Raw genomic sequence first — 15,194 nt, 5'->3', positions numbered from 1 at the left:
TTTGGTTTGTATCCAACTGACCAATTTATTAAGCCTTCTTCCACAATATCAGTGTGCATCCCCACAGTCAGACCTGCCATACGGTCAGCGTCAGGAACCACAGACAGGCTGCATACAGTAATTCCCTCCTGTACACAGGCTGCTGGAGCTCCAACACACAAGTTCTACTGAGAGCCACAAGTACACGGCAAATTAATTCCTTAACAGGAGCAAACAAACAAAAACACTATCAAAGTCTAAAAAAGTATATACAATCATACAAACCAGAAACGTTAGAAAACTATACACGATTGAATGTGCTTGGTGTAATTTCTGCATTACAAATATTTGTCATTTCACATAAATATTGATTCATTTCATGTTTGGTTCTCCACCACTTCACGTTTCTGTACTCAAACATGCATGTCTCGAAAAACTGTCAAATCATGGTTGAGGGCTGAGCCAAAAGTAGGAAAACAGCACATGGCTTCCATCTCAATACTTCAGCCACAAAATCTGAGCACAAAAAAAAAGAAAAAAAATCAAAGTGTAGGAGACAAACCTCCTCAAAATAAAACTGTCAGGATGCATGAAGGAGAAGCAGTGACAGACTGAAAACCCCCCCGCTGCATATCAGTCCACAAACACATTTGCATCAAAAGATCCCACAGCCACTTAAAACACTTTCCTTCCACTTTCTTATACATGTATATATAATATACAAAGCGCTCCATCCCCCCATTAGTCAGTCGACTAACTCCATCACATCAAGGAAATGACTGCACGTAGGAAAATAAGTTAAGATATTTTATGTTGCCAGTTAAGAATGATAAGCTAGAAAACAGAGCAAGAACCTCATTTGACTAGCAAGATCTTTGCACACACTGCATCATGTAACAGACAGCATCTGTCTCACCCTGATACCGCTCTCTGGAGTAAAGAACACAATGAGCAGCAAATACACTAGTGAGCAGCCAACACTGTTACAGATTCCAGACCGCCTGGTGGGTTACATAATCCAGGAGGCAGTTGCCTTCAGTCCGAGCTGAGGGTGGAGAAGAGGAAGAGGAGCTCCTCCACAGCTCTCAGAAGACAAATAAATAAGAGTCTCCACGTGCTCGTCAAGTCCTTTCAAACCGACAGGAGAGGAGAGAGAACTGAGAGGGCACGTGCAGCTGCTTCACACTGTAAGTATGGCACCACCAGGGTGTGCAGTATTTACATCCACCGCCTGCCTCCCAGGTCAGCCACTACACCCTCATCATGGATCTCACCAGGATCTTACTCCAGACTGGATTTTAGCCATAATTAAAGAAAAAAAAATCCATCAGCTTTATCTGTTCATGTAGGCCCTTTCTCTCCTTCCTGCTGAAGACTGAAGAGGTAGTTTCACATTGAACAAGGGATGAATGATGATCACTTTCCAATTAGAATACAAATATCATTTTGGATGATAAAACTAATATCAAAGGGACATCTTACTGTGTCACTGAAGAAAAAAAAGAGGGTTCTTTCTTTAACATTAGTTGGCTTTCCATAGCATAGACCTCTCACGAGCAGGATGGAAACCAGCAGAGTGGAGCTTCCACTCAGGCTCCCACAGGCTCCCACAGGCTCCCACAGCATCAATGAGCCACATGTGAGCTCACGTTTCATCCCCAGATTCACAAATCTCCCTCCGTCTCTCCACGCAGGTGTTGTTGTGAGGACACAGCAGAAGTGAGGGTCTGGGGTGGAGTGGCCAGCAGAGATGAGGCTGCCGTCTCTAGCAGAGCTTCAGAGCTTAGGAAGAAGACAGGGCTGTGTGGCTGAGGCGGGGTTAAAGCTGGAAGCCCTCCATGGGTCCTTCCTGTTGCTGAAAGACGAACTGGCCCTGACTCTGGTCCACCTGTGGAGCCAGGCTGGCGTCCTCCTCCTCCACGCCGAAATAGTGTTCGATCAGGTCGAAAGCCTTCTGGTAGATCTCCTGGTTCTCGTGGCTCTGCAGGAACTCGATCTTGTCCAGGCCTGAAAGGATGCAGCCACATATGCACAGCTCATTCTATTTCTTTATCATACTACACACAACAACGTGGCAAAAAAAAAGCAACAGCTGAAGTCGGCTCGAGTGACGTCAGCACTGTGTTTTCAGCGTCTAGTTTTTGACTCTAACTTGTCTGAGGAGATAATTCTCCTGGTGGAACATATTCACTGCTGGTGATTGTTTGTTACAGGACCTGGACTAGGCTGCACCACATGTCCTGACCACTAAGTCCGTCCGTTACGTCCTACCTAAGTTATTAGTAGCTACTGTAGTGTGTGTTGGATTGCACCAGTCAAATATAAAGGATGACTTAGCGAGTAAAGCATTCAGTTAAATGTTGAACGGTTGCCAGGTAGCATCCAATTAGAGAGAAGGTTTGAGGTTTGTGCTGCATTAACCATATAAAGTGGGAGTGGATGCATTAGACCTCAGACATGTATGTACCACTATGATAAAATAAGTGTGTGTGTGTGTGTGTGTGTGTGTGTGTGTGTGTGTGTGTGTGTGTGTGTGTGTGTGTGTATATATATATATATATATATATATATATACACACACACACATACACTGAACAAAAATATAAACGCAACACTTTTGATTTTGCTCCCATTTTTCATGAGCTGAACTCAAAGATCTAAAACATTTTCTATATACAAAAAACAACCATTTCTCTCAAATATTGTTCACAAATCTGTCTAACTCTGTGTTAGTGAGCACTTCTCCTATGCAGAGATAATCCATCCCACCTCACGGGTGTGGCATATCAAGGTGCTGATTAGACAGCATGATTACTGCACAGGTGAGCCTGAGGCTGGCCACAAGAAAAGGCAGTTTTGCTTTATTATTGAACGTGCTGGATGTGGAGGTCCTGGGCTGGTGTGGTTACACGTGGTCTGCAGTTGTGAGGCCGGTTGGACGTACTGCCAAATTGTCTGAAACACCTTTGGAGACGGCTTATGGTAGAGAAATGAACATTCAATTCACGGGCAACAGCTCTGGTGGACATTCCTGCAGTGAGCATGCCTCTGTGGCATTGTGCTGTGTGGTAAAAGTGAACATTTCACAGTGGCCTTTTCTTGTGGCCAGCCTAAGGCACACCTGTGTAATAATCATGCTGTCTAATCAGCACCTTGATATGCCACACCCGTGAGGTGGGACGGATTATCTCGGCAAAGGAGAAGTGCTCACTAACACAGATTCAGACAGATTTGTGAACAATATCAGAGAAATGGGTTTTTTTTGTATATAGAAAATGTTTTAGATCTTTGAGCTCATGAAAAATGGGAGCAAAAACAAAAGTGTTGCGTTTATATTTTGGTTCAGTGTATATTGAGGTTGATCAGGCTCAGGTAGATTTCTGGTATGGAGTTATGGGGGGGGTTGCTTTATCTTGTAGTGTTGACGTGCTAGCTGACATGTTAGCTGTGTGATGTGTAGAGGAGCCGTACCGTAAGCCTCCTCAATGAGAGCACAGTACGGGTTGATGCCTGATCCGTTCTGTTTGGCCTCCTGTTCTCCCAGTCGGAGGATGTTCTCCAGACCGTTCAGAGACACCTGCACGATCTTGGAGTCCATCACTGTCAGGAGGTCACACATGGGTTTGATGGCATTCAGAGACACCAGGTACCTGATCACACACAGAGAAATGAAGTCAATAAAGTGAAATGCATTTATTACTTGGTTATGAAAAGGTTGCAAAACTATTTAAACTGATTACTCAACTTTCATACTGTAAATCCAAGCCTGTTTCATTTCAAAATATTACCGACAAACAGATCAAACTGTCTGCACTCCCAGCGGGGACACTGCCCTAGCTGCAGCTGTGGATCTAGTGCAACAAATGAGTGGTAGTGTTCCCAGTTATCCATGAGGCCATCATCAGACTCCCAGTGTGGTCCTACCTTCAGTGCATTGTAGTTTCTGTGTGCTGAACATACCTTATCTGTGCAGGAGTGCCCCCTGAGGTGGCGTTGGTAATAGCCCATGCTGCCTCCTTCCTCGTGCGGAACTCTGCCTTCTGGAGAATCTCAATCAGTACTGGGAAGATGTTGGCATCAATCACATTCTGACAAAAAGAAATACGGTCAGCTCCACACACACAGAGCAGCAGCTCCCCCTCAGACGACACAGTGAACCCTGGTGATCCAGCCTTTACCTGAATCTGAGCTCGGTTACCCGCTGTGATGTTGGACACTGTCCAGCACGCCTCCTTTTTGATGGACTCCTTGGGACTGCTGAGGAGGTGGAGTAAACATGGTAGTGCTGAACAGTTCAAGATTACCTGAGATGACAAACATACAAACAGACATCAGCCAGCATTTACATTAATACTGTGTGGAAGTCATTTCAAATAAATCAAGGACGACATCAAGTGAGCAAATGTGACTCTATTGTGAGTGTCCACCTGAGTCTGGATGTCATCTCCCGTTACAATGTTGCCCACTGCACGCAGCGCTGGAGAGACGACCTTATAGTCGCTGTGCCTACAAAAGGAGGCACACAGAAACACAGTGTTGTTACTGCTGGTGAAAATTGTATTCAAATTCAGTGTTCATGTCAAAACATTGACAAACTGAAACCATTTAATTGAAGATGTTTAGGTGTCCATTACTCCAAAACAACTTGATCATTTTCTCACTGCACGGAGCTGCTCAAAACGGAGTACATGTGAGTTCAGGGATTATTCCCTGGCCCACTGGGGTCTGTCCCCGTATGTCATAAGGCCACAACACCACAGCTGCAGACCGCTGATTGGTCACTTGGGCAACATTTTTTAAATAGCTAAGCTCCCATGAATAGCAACCACAACTTTTTTTTTATTCACTCGACCGAGATTTGAAAAAAAATATTCTATTCTAGGCGATTCGAGGCTTCAAATCAATTCTAAGCCTGACGTTTGGACAGTGAAGGGCATGGTTGGTGTGTCAGCCTGGCAGCAGTGTTCTGTACAAGCAATAGTCGAGTCAGTAGATAAAGCATGGACAACCTTTTCTGTATCTGCACAGGGAAGGAACGGACATAGCAGGAGGGCCTCACTTTGGTCACGTGAGCATCAAAAGACAACTGTGAGTCAGAAGTGACACCTTGGAGCGCGTTGCTAGGCAACTGGTTGCAACACACGCCACAGGCGGCAACCATCACCGGTTTGCTGGAGATCTTCACTGCATGTGATACCCACCAAGACAGACGAACTTACAGACAGACAAGACAGACGGATTTACATGTGTCCACGGATGAGAAATCCCAGATTTGTAGCCGACTCACAACAAATGAATTTGTGGCTCTAACGGTCATCCTGCTGACTGCGTTGCCTCAAAATCAACTGGAAGAAAAGCCTGAGGCCGGCTGGCCCAAAAGCTCAGCTCTCCGTATGGTGATTGACTGTGATCCACCATTACATTCATCATGTTAGAAAAGTAACTAAGCGACCCCAGACGCAGATCCCTGCGTGGACATGGCCATTCGAGGAGCCTACCGCCTGAGTCGGACTCACAGACAAGTATTTAAAATCATTCATGTAAAAATCTGACGTAGAAATGTATGTAGTAGGTATGGGAGACTTGCAAGACCTCATTTCCCCAAATCTCTACAGGTGGCAAACTGCAAAGTTGCTCATATGACCAAAAAAGTCACAATTAAGGGAACTCAACGGGTACAACATTGTTTTTCTTTAAATATAGTTCCAGTCCATACTTAAATCACCATCAGCGTGAAAGGTGCATTAAACTGCAGGTGGCCACAGCAGCACCACACTGCTTCACAAGAGAATCCAATGGACTCACCTCTACCTTGCCCATCATTTTACAGTAATAGGACACCTGGACATGCATGTCAGCCTGATATTTTGACAGTTGTGATTGGCCTGTTCTTCCTCTGATGAATCAGGAAATGGCCTGTCAGTTCCTTACATGAGCAGCTCCACCAGTCTGCGGCAGACCCCCGAGTCAATGACCATCTGGATCTTTTCATTGGGGCCGTCTGACAGGTAGGAGAGAGCCCAGCAAGCGTCGGCCAGGACGTCTGGATCGCTGCTGAACAGAAGCCTGGAGAGCACGCTGAGACAAGGAGACACCTGGGAGATGCCAGAGACGAGGAGACAAACATGCAGGAACAAATAAATCCCAGAGCTGGAAGAACAACTGAAGAATTAATGCAGCAAGAAGAAATAAGAGAAAAATGCTTGAGTATTCCAATTTAGTTTTGACACACAGACTCACCTTGGCAAAATCTGGTGGTGGATTCTTCCCCCGGCAGAGGTTGGACAGAGCCCACACTGCATTGCGGGTTGTTGTGAGACGGTTGGATTTAGCGAGTAGCCTGGACATGATGACACAGAATCTAGTGGTTGTCGCATCATGTTTAACACATTCAGGCTAAGAGAGGAAGGACACTTACTGCTGCAGAGACGACAGGATGCCACAGTTGAGCACGTAGTCTCTGCACTCTGCATTATCTCCTGCTATGTTACCCAGTGCCCACACTGCCTGAAACACAACAGCCCACACGCCTCAGTGTCACATGGACCACGTGCTGCTCCAGTCAGACAAATACAGGGCTGCTGGGCTATCATGCAACTCGCTCTCTCTCAAAACTCATGATCTTGACATGAAGACAATGAAAACTAGACACTGAAGACAGGGGGGGGGGGCATACTGATAAAACCCTCTCTCAGGACATATGTAATGTTGGATTGCGATATCAATATGTATAGGCCATCATAATGATGATGCAACACCAAGTGGATCCACTGTCACAGATTCCCTGTTTGTTCACTGTACCCCCCCCACTTTTTTTTTTTACACAAATTCAAACTGACATCCTTTCACGTTTGTCCTGTGAGCGTAAAAAAGCTTTATGTAGATTTCTGAGTAAGAGATCTATCGTACAGTCCACTGGACGTCCCACTGTCCCACCTCTTTCCCTTTTGTGTGTTACTAGACTCCTGTAGCAAAGTATATTATAACAAATATCATCTTGTAAAGCCACACCTGTTCCTGGACGTCCTCGTACTCAGAGTTCAGCAGCTCAATGAAAATGGGAACAGCTCCTGTTTCAATCACCACCTTGGTGTGCAGGAAGGTACCGGAGGCTATGTTGGTCAGAGCCCAGGCTGCCTCGAACTGTAGGAAACACAGTACACACAGATAGGGTCTTTGGGTCAGTCCACAGTCTGAAACGACCATCTGCCACGTAAAGCCGTCCACCTTTCACATGCAATCATGAACATATCATCTTCTTAGAGCTGAAATTTCAGAGGAATGACTTGGGAAAGTAGTTCTTGGTAAGAACATTTGAGATGTAGCACGACTCTGTGCCAGAAAATAAATTCTGGACTCATATCACATGGTGAACACTAGACATGTGTTCAGTGAGCAGCACAGAGCGCTTTTATTCATTTTTAGGGACACTTGTGCACCTCGATGGGAAACAAATGGGCACAGTTATTTAACAAAATACGTTTAATGTGCCTATCATTTGAACACACGGCTGCATAAGAACCTTGAGCACACTGAATTTTGAAAAATTCGATGAGGATTGGGGTTTTGAGAGGCAGCAGAATTGAGATGAGAGAACTTTATTCATCCTGAAACAAGGGTTGTACTGTACATAGAAGACATCGCATATTAACAACATGTGGATTTACACATTTAAAGAATAACACGTTTCAGTTTGAGGAAAATTAAGATTTAAGATTTTTGTCAATCCTGCCTCACATCAATCAATCAATCTTTCTTTATATAGCACCAATTCATAACAGTGTTATCTCAAGACTCTTTCCATATAGAGCAGGTCTAGACCAAACTCTTTCATTAGAGAGAGACCCAACGATTCAGGAATTCAACATTAAGGATTCAGGAATTCCCACATGAGCAGCATCAGATATTATATTAGGAAACAGTGGCAGGAAGAACTCCTCTTTAATAGGAACAGCCACATTCAGGGGGTATTTACGGTTACTCCCATACCTGAGGGACGCTCCCACTAAAGCACCTTATGGTTCATCAGTGCCACGCTAGCTTACAAAAACCAAAGCTGCCTGACGTGTCTTGCTAATCCAAGCTCGGCTGTGAAGCTCTCACCTGCAGTGTGCAGTTTTCACTCCTCTTCAGGAACTCAACAAAACGATTCACAACTCCGGGAGTGGAAATGACCTCATCTATGGGCGGGTTGGGCTCTGCACAGAAGAACAGAGCAGAACTCATCTCTCATTGAACGGAACCTAGTCTGTAGAATGAAAGGATTAAAAGTGGTGGCTGTTCCGATCAAGTAATGTGCAGAGATCAGGAGTCAGTTTACCTGTGTGCTCATTAGAAGTGTATCTTAAGTGGACTTAAGTGATTCCATTTGCTCATGCTGGCCAAACCTTTTAAACAGAGTCCGGTTAACGTGTTTTATGTCCGTTTTAAATGACTGGAATCAAAACAGTTCCACCTTAAGTGGTCATTACTATGGTGTTTTCAGAGAGATCATGCTGCATCACATGCTCAAGTTTCAAAAACGAGATCACTCTTTTCCCCCCGTTTAATCTCCACTGCCCTGATCAGTGCTGCAGCACATACTTACATAAAGCTGTGAGAGACTACTGCTTCAACTTCAGATCAAATCAAATCTGTACATATTTCTGGGACGCAACACAAACCTTTGGAGAGTAATTTCCTAAATTTCTGTGTAGCAATTAGCTGCTGGTCTGGGTCTTCAGAGAAGATCATCTGAACCATATCTGGAGTTATGACCCCTTCCTGCACAAGCCAACATTAGACAAATATTCAGACATTAGGATCAGCTGGACGTGCCTGGCTAGATCAGTACATTTAAAGACAGAACACAATAGAAAGCCAACACTTACGCCCCCGACAAGCACGGTGGAGCTGATGTCTGGATCCTGGATCGGGCACTCCAGCATTGACTCCTCATTTGAGGGTACACATACATTTCTTCTCTTGAACAGCTGCGGGGACGCAGTCAAGGTCACATGATTAACCTGCTGTTTTAAGCACCATAAAAAACAAACTCACCAGCACAATGAAGAAGATTTAAGCGGAACTGCCAGCATTTGGTGAAATGACACTTAAATACAAGCAGCTTCATCTAAATATCAGTCACTGGTGTCACTTCTTCAAGGGGAAAAGTGGAGAAATTCTTCGTTATACTGATCAAGCACACCATTTCTACACGTATTCTGTCTAATGCTGCAAGGGGCCCAAATGCCCCAAAACACCACCAGTGAGCCGGGGAGGGGGGGCATTAAATGGAGCTGCAACACTCTATCTTTAGTGCTAAACTGTGTATGATACAATCCATGTGATGTAAATAGGCTTTTAACCAGGTGGTTCAGGGGAGACGGGGCTCACCTGCTCCTCTCTCTTCTGTTTGCGAAGCTGAATTCCTTCCTCCTCTCTCCTTCGCCGCATCTCCTGAGGATTCAAAGCTTTGTTCTTATAGCTCTTCATCCTGTAGTTGTCTTTCCCCAGACTGGCCATCGTGTCTGAAAAGTCAGGGTTAGGGTTAGGGACAGGAGACTCGGGTCAACGTGCATTCGACCATCAGATGCTGATGTGACAGCATCTGGCTCTGGTCGCAAAACCTTCTATATCATTTTCATTTATTCAACCTGTATCCAAAAGGGAAAAGATGGCTGAGTGCACACACTGAAGCACAAAGTAGACGATGTTACAATGAACAAGCACACAGAGCAGAATACAGACTCTTCACAGGCAGGTCTGGAGCAAATACTGCATCTGGTCTCAGTAGGACCTTGTAGGAGGACTCTGATCTGTTGCTCTCATTAACCCATCATTACATGTGTGTGTCAGGAGAGAGCAGACACACATCCTGGAGCAGTAACCAGCAGCAGCTCTCGGGAAGCGGACGGTAGCTGTAGCAGCTCACATTATGACAGACAGAGACATGTTGTGGTGCAAGAAGGAGGCCGTGCCGACCTCCTCTCCTGAAGAGAAAGGTAACGTCACAAGCCAAAGCTGCACAACAAGGCGCTCATCTAAGAAGAGCACGACCTGGATTTAACCTGTTCAGGTAAACACAGCTGGCACACAGCTGTCGTTAGTCCATGACACATCCCCGTGCAGCACAGCTCCAAGTATCTGGGCTGTTCCTGCTCAGGTCACGTTACTAAACTGGCGTCACGGCTAGCTCCTCTGCTAATGTTGCGTTGTGTCTCACATCTCCGCTAAATGTCGTCACAGTGACAACATAGAACACGACACCAGATCCCATAACGCAGATTCTCTCCCTGATCATGTACTGTACCTGAAAATGTGTGTGGGTGGCTCCCAGCTCCAACCTTTGCTTCTCTCCCCCTAGATCTAAGAGCAAAATGGCGTCCTATAGAAACTTTCTCCGCAACCCCCTCACGTCAATAACATCTTGCGTCACTTCCTCTTCCTCTTCCGCTTCCTCCTCTTCTTCTTCTTGGAAGTTTCTCGGCAGTTTGCACCTCAGTGTCGCATCACTACCGCCCTCTGGAGCTGGTGAGCTCCTGGTTTCTGTTCTCTTTAGGACGCTCAGCAAACCTCATCCCAGTGTGCTGTTAGGATGTGAAACTATTAAACATCTTCTTTATTCTTCTCCAGTAGCATCATCTTTTTTTGGTTTGACTGGACAGGTGATAAAATAGAAAATATATATCAGATTTGGTCAATATTATTATAACGTTGGGCAGATCACAGTCGCTTGTGTAAATGGAAAAATAAAACTCCCTCAATAGTCTGGTTTAAGAATGAATTCAATATTTTTTATGCATATGTGCCAATTAGATTGGTTGAGAATGCAATGCAATGTTTGGTATTTTGAAGAATGCAAGTACGTGTTCCTATCGAGAGATTGTAATGAATAAAATGACAAATAAAAATAATTAAAAAAAACTCCTTTTAGCCCCCATCTATCCCTCTGACATGTCCCTTTTCTCTGACGTGTATTTCCTGCAGCTGAGTACAGGTGAAGCTACACTGCTGTTCACAGAGACATGTCACATGCCTCTATTCTGAAAACTTCCCTACTCTTTTCTAGTTTAGAAATGTAGTGTATTTCTTTGGACTGTGTGAGTTGTTGGCTCATTTGGTTTATTGTCAAAACATTCCCATTGTTCATAGTTTAAGTTGTAGTCTTTGTCTTTGTGTTAGTGTCTTTGTGTCTTTGTTAGTTCAGGTGCTTTGTTCAGCTAGATGAAGCCGCTTTGACGCCTCTGGTGTGGTTTGTGACTGAAGCATTCCACTAACAGGTTTTGTCAGAGTCTCTACTGATGTGATCATGTCCTCTCATGTTTTGAACGCTCTGTGCTGGTGCTGCTGAATCTTTGTTACTGTAAATCACAGCATCCAGACTGAAAGGCTCAGGTGGTGTGTGGGTGTCTCAGGACCGCCCTTCCCTGGTCCCTACACGTGTCAATCAGTTGCTCTCTCCTTGGGGTTCTGCCTTGGGCCCTGCAGTATTTGATTTATAGATGCTTCCCCGAGGTGATATTATCACCAAATTTAAAGGTATCTCTTATGATTGTTATGCTGATGATATCCAGCTGTGTTTTTCCTTTAAACGTGATGAGTCTGGCAAACTGCTTGTTTCGACCACCTGACTGACTGCCATGAAGGACTGGATATTTAACAACTCTTTACAGTGAAATGCAGATAAGCCTGAGGATCTAGTGTCATCACCTCAGATAGGGCAGCTTCCGAGGTTGCTCAGTGTATGGGGTCCCTTTCCTCAGCTGTACAGTCTAATATTAAAAACCCTTTGGACTTCGACCAGTGCATCAAATTGTTGACCAATACATGTTCCTTTCAAGAGAAATTGCCCAGCTTACTTCCGCTATGTCACAACCTGAGCTTCAGGTGATTATTCAGGCTTCTGTCACCCTGGTTGTACTATTGTGGCTCATATTTGGGCCACCTGAAAAAGTACATCACTTTACAGTGGCTTCCCATCAACATCAGTATTCACACTTATAGAGGCCTGCATGGTCGGGCCCCCGTGCACACCCCTGACCTGCTTCATCCTTACGTCTCCAGTAGGTCACTTCGGTCCTCTGACCAGGGCTCACTGGTTGTCCCTCCCACTTGACTTGCAGCTTTTTACTTGTGTGAAGCACCTTGTCACTCTGCTCTGTGCTACAGGCTTCAGGTGATGGCTTGTTACTCTGTATTTTACTGTGCTGCAGTACAGTCCTGTCACTCAGGACGTCACCTGCTCCCCAGGGATTCCCCAATGACCAACGCCTCTGGACCGCCCTCCCGTGTTCACTCCCAGTATTCCCCGTCTTTAGACTTCTTTATTTATTTAGTCTTGGCTGGACCCACCCCTCCACCAGCCTGACACCTGCTCCCAAACTACAGAAGCCGCCCTGTGATGCTGTTAGAGGGGGCTTTGATTTAAACTGAGCAGTCGGTCTCTGTGCCTCATGTTGTTGTGCATGATTACTCTTTTTTTGATTGTTAGCTGGATCTTCTGCGCTGTTGTGAACTCATTGGAGGCACTAGTTTTGTGAATTGGTTGGTTTAGACTCATTCGTTTTACAGGTGGCAGCTAACAGTGTGTTTTTGTTTCTACAAAGTAAAGACAGGATTTTTTCTCTTTTAGAATTGTCTGTAACAAACCTCTTAACGATAAAAGACAGGGATTACCTGGGTACATGGACTGTATGTTCAATTCAATTCAATTCAATTTTATTTGTATAGCCCAATATCACAACAGAGTGTCTCATAGTGCTTTACAAAGTTCACTGAAATAAACAAGTGTAAGCGAACAAACAATCTAGTAAAGAGTCCAGCAGTCGATGAGGCCAGTGGATCAGTCCGGTGGATCAGTCCGAGGCATCACCTGCCCTTTATGACCCTCCTTCTTCGGGAAGGAAAAACTCAAAAAACCCAGTGGGAAAAGAGAAACCTCCGGGAGCACCACAGTGAAGGAGAGATCCAGCTCCCAAGGACGGACAGGCTGTAGCCTTGGACAGACGCACATCCATTGGCTGGTGGAGAACCACATCAGCGGGACCAGGACCAGGATCCATAGGAACCAGGGAACCACATCAGCAGAACCAGGACCAGGATCCACAGGAACCAGAGAACCACATCAGCGGGACCGGGACCAGGACCCACAGGAACCAGAGAACCACATCAGCAGGGCCAGGACCAGGATCCACAGGATCCACAGGAACCAGAGAGATGAGAAAGCACAGAAACGCTCCGGGGAAGATAGCAAGTTAGAGGCAGACATTTGGCTGACATGAGACATAACGATGGAGAGGAAGAGGAGGATAGAGAATAGAGGAGCTCAGTGCACCATAGGAGTCCCCCGGCAGTCTGAGCCTATAGCAGCGTAACTAGGGGCTGGTCTAAGGCCTGAGCCAGCCCTTAAATATATGCTTTGTCAAAAAGGAAGGTTTTTAGTCTACTCTTAAATGTAGAGAGGGTGTCTGCCCCCCGAACCCAAACTGGAAGGAGATTCCACAGGAGAGGAGCCTGATAGCTGAAAGCTCTGGCTCCATCACTACTTTAGAGGACTTTAGGAACCACCAGTAGACCTGCAGTCTGGGAGCACAGTGCTCTAGTGGGGTAGTACAGTACTATGAGTTCTTTAAGATATGATGGAGCCTGACCCTTAAGAGCCTTGTAGGTGAGGAGAAGGATTTTAAACTCTATTCTAGATTTTACTGGAAGCCAATGAAGAGAAGCCAGTACAGGAGAAATGTGGTCTCTTCTTTTAGTTCTCGTCAGAACACGAGCAGCAGCGTTCTGGACCAGCTGGAGAGTCTTTAAGGACTTATTGGTATAGTTATTGATAATAATGAGTTACAATAGTCCAACCTAGAAGTGACAAATGTGTGGACTAATGTTTCTGCATCATCAGTGGATATGATGGGCCTGATTTTGGCAATATTACGTAGATGGAAAAAGGCAGTTCTAGAAATCTGTTTAATGTGGGAGTTAAAGTTAACTCCCAAACATCTCCAAGGTTGTGAAAGGTGCTATACTAATTCATCCTTACGTCCTTGCTCAGGCTATGTTCTGATGTTCTGATAATGGTCACTGCCTATGACTCCATCTTGGCACACTCACATATGGGAGCAATATTATTTGAGATCCAGGACTCATTGCCTGTAGTAACATCTCTTCTTGTTCTACTTCATTTAAGAACACTAAATTCCCTTCTATTACCCTACCATTGTCATCAGTTTTGTCACTCCCCCACAGTGTGCTATGCGTTCCCTACTCTGCCCCTCTGACTCTTCAAGTTGGTTTAGTTCTATTCTCTTACAAAGCTTATTCTAAATCACAGCCACTAATTCCTTTGTTCCCACACCGTACTCCAGTTCGTTGGAGTGGCTCAGAGGTAGAGTGGGCCGTTCATCAGCGGGAAGGTCGGAGGTTCGATCCCAGGCTGTGAGTCAGCATGTCGAAGTGGGACACTGAACCCCAACCTGAAGCAGCTTCAGTGTGTGAAAGAACAGCTCCAGCTTCAGTCCTCCTGTATGAATGATGGGTGTAAAAGCACTTTGAGTGGGAAGGTGCTATACAGATGCAGACCATTTACCGTGTTTAGGTGGTTGATGGATAATGAGCGCGTGCGAATAAAGAAAATCTGTAAATCCAAAAGCGATGTTGTTTAATTAATCAGAAAATAAGTCTAAACAAGTCATAGACCTCCTGCAACTGCGACCGCCTCCGTCAGCTGTGAGCTACAACACTTTGAGGAGTTACTGCCCCAAAAACCTTTCCACATTCACACAAAAATATACTTTGTTCCTGTCCTGGATCTGTAAGCAGCACCACTGGCTGACCTGTTGTCAGGAGCTGTCAGTACTGTGAGGGCTCCTACAGGACATATCTTGTCTGGACCTTAAAACTACCTCAGCCTCCCTCCTGCTCACAAGGAGAGTATCTCAGTACCTTCCTTTATTTTCGTCCTCTTCAGGTGTTTAATGTGAGAGAAGTGAACACTAAAAAGCAAACTGAGCTGTGCTGCTGGAGGATCCGTGTGCTGGACTGGTCCACTGTGCTCTATTCTTCCATCCAAAGACTCCCTCTGTGTGTGTGTGTGTGTGTGTGTGTGTGTGTGTGTGTGTGTGTGTGTGTGTCACTTGTTCACCACAGCCTGGGATGACTTGGAGCAGTGTCCTCCCGCCCTGTGGGGGGCAGCAGTGCGCCACAGCGGGCACAGTCAGCCCAAAAGAAGAAGAGTC

The 15,194-nt window shown here is 45.4% G+C and overlaps 1 protein-coding gene across 2 annotated transcripts; it reads right to left on the bottom strand.

Moving 5' to 3' along the window:
* On the bottom strand, nucleotides 1-10,357 carry kpna5 (karyopherin alpha 5 (importin alpha 6)). Of its 2 annotated transcripts, none has more exons than XM_070836213.1 (14): nucleotides 10,271-10,357; nucleotides 9,355-9,488; nucleotides 8,850-8,951; nucleotides 8,643-8,742; nucleotides 8,083-8,177; nucleotides 6,991-7,122; nucleotides 6,398-6,486; nucleotides 6,220-6,319; nucleotides 5,911-6,074; nucleotides 4,407-4,485; nucleotides 4,158-4,283; nucleotides 3,940-4,067; nucleotides 3,451-3,629; nucleotides 1-1,986 (listed from the first exon to the last, which is right to left on the bottom strand). In XM_070836213.1, exons 2-14 carry the CDS (start codon nucleotides 9,481-9,483, stop codon nucleotides 1,799-1,801), a joined length of 1,611 nt encoding a protein of 536 aa, XP_070692314.1. In that variant the 5' UTR covers nucleotides 9,484-9,488; nucleotides 10,271-10,357; the 3' UTR covers nucleotides 1-1,798. The 2 variants fall into 2 exon arrangements, with proteins under 2 accessions (XP_070692314.1, XP_070692313.1); XM_070836212.1 differs by having other exon boundaries at nucleotides 10,305-10,328.
* Between the last annotated feature and the right edge of the window lie 4,837 nt (nucleotides 10,358-15,194).

This window comes from Pempheris klunzingeri, chromosome 8 (assembly GCF_042242105.1).
Source record: "Pempheris klunzingeri isolate RE-2024b chromosome 8, fPemKlu1.hap1, whole genome shotgun sequence".
NCBI lineage: Eukaryota > Metazoa > Chordata > Actinopteri > Acropomatiformes > Pempheridae > Pempheris > Pempheris klunzingeri.
Note: the sequence above shows the minus strand (reverse complement) of the source record. Positions and strands in the feature narration are given on the sequence as shown.

What these genes read in the sequence shown, in the direction of transcription:
- kpna5 (XM_070836213.1), bottom strand. Translation starts at nt 9,483, where the DNA reads ATGGCCAGTCTGGGGAAAGACAACTACAGGATGAAGAGCTATAAGAAC. An exon ending in TAGGAAATTACTCTCCAAAG is followed by an intron (nt 8,178 to 8,642) that starts GTTTGTGTTGCG and finishes TCTTCTGTGCAG; the next exon opens with AGCCCAACCCGCCCATAGAT. An exon ending in ACGAGGACGTCCAGGAACAG is followed by an intron (nt 6,487 to 6,990) that starts GTGTGGCTTTAC and finishes GTTGTGTTTCAG; the next exon opens with GCAGTGTGGGCACTGGGTAA.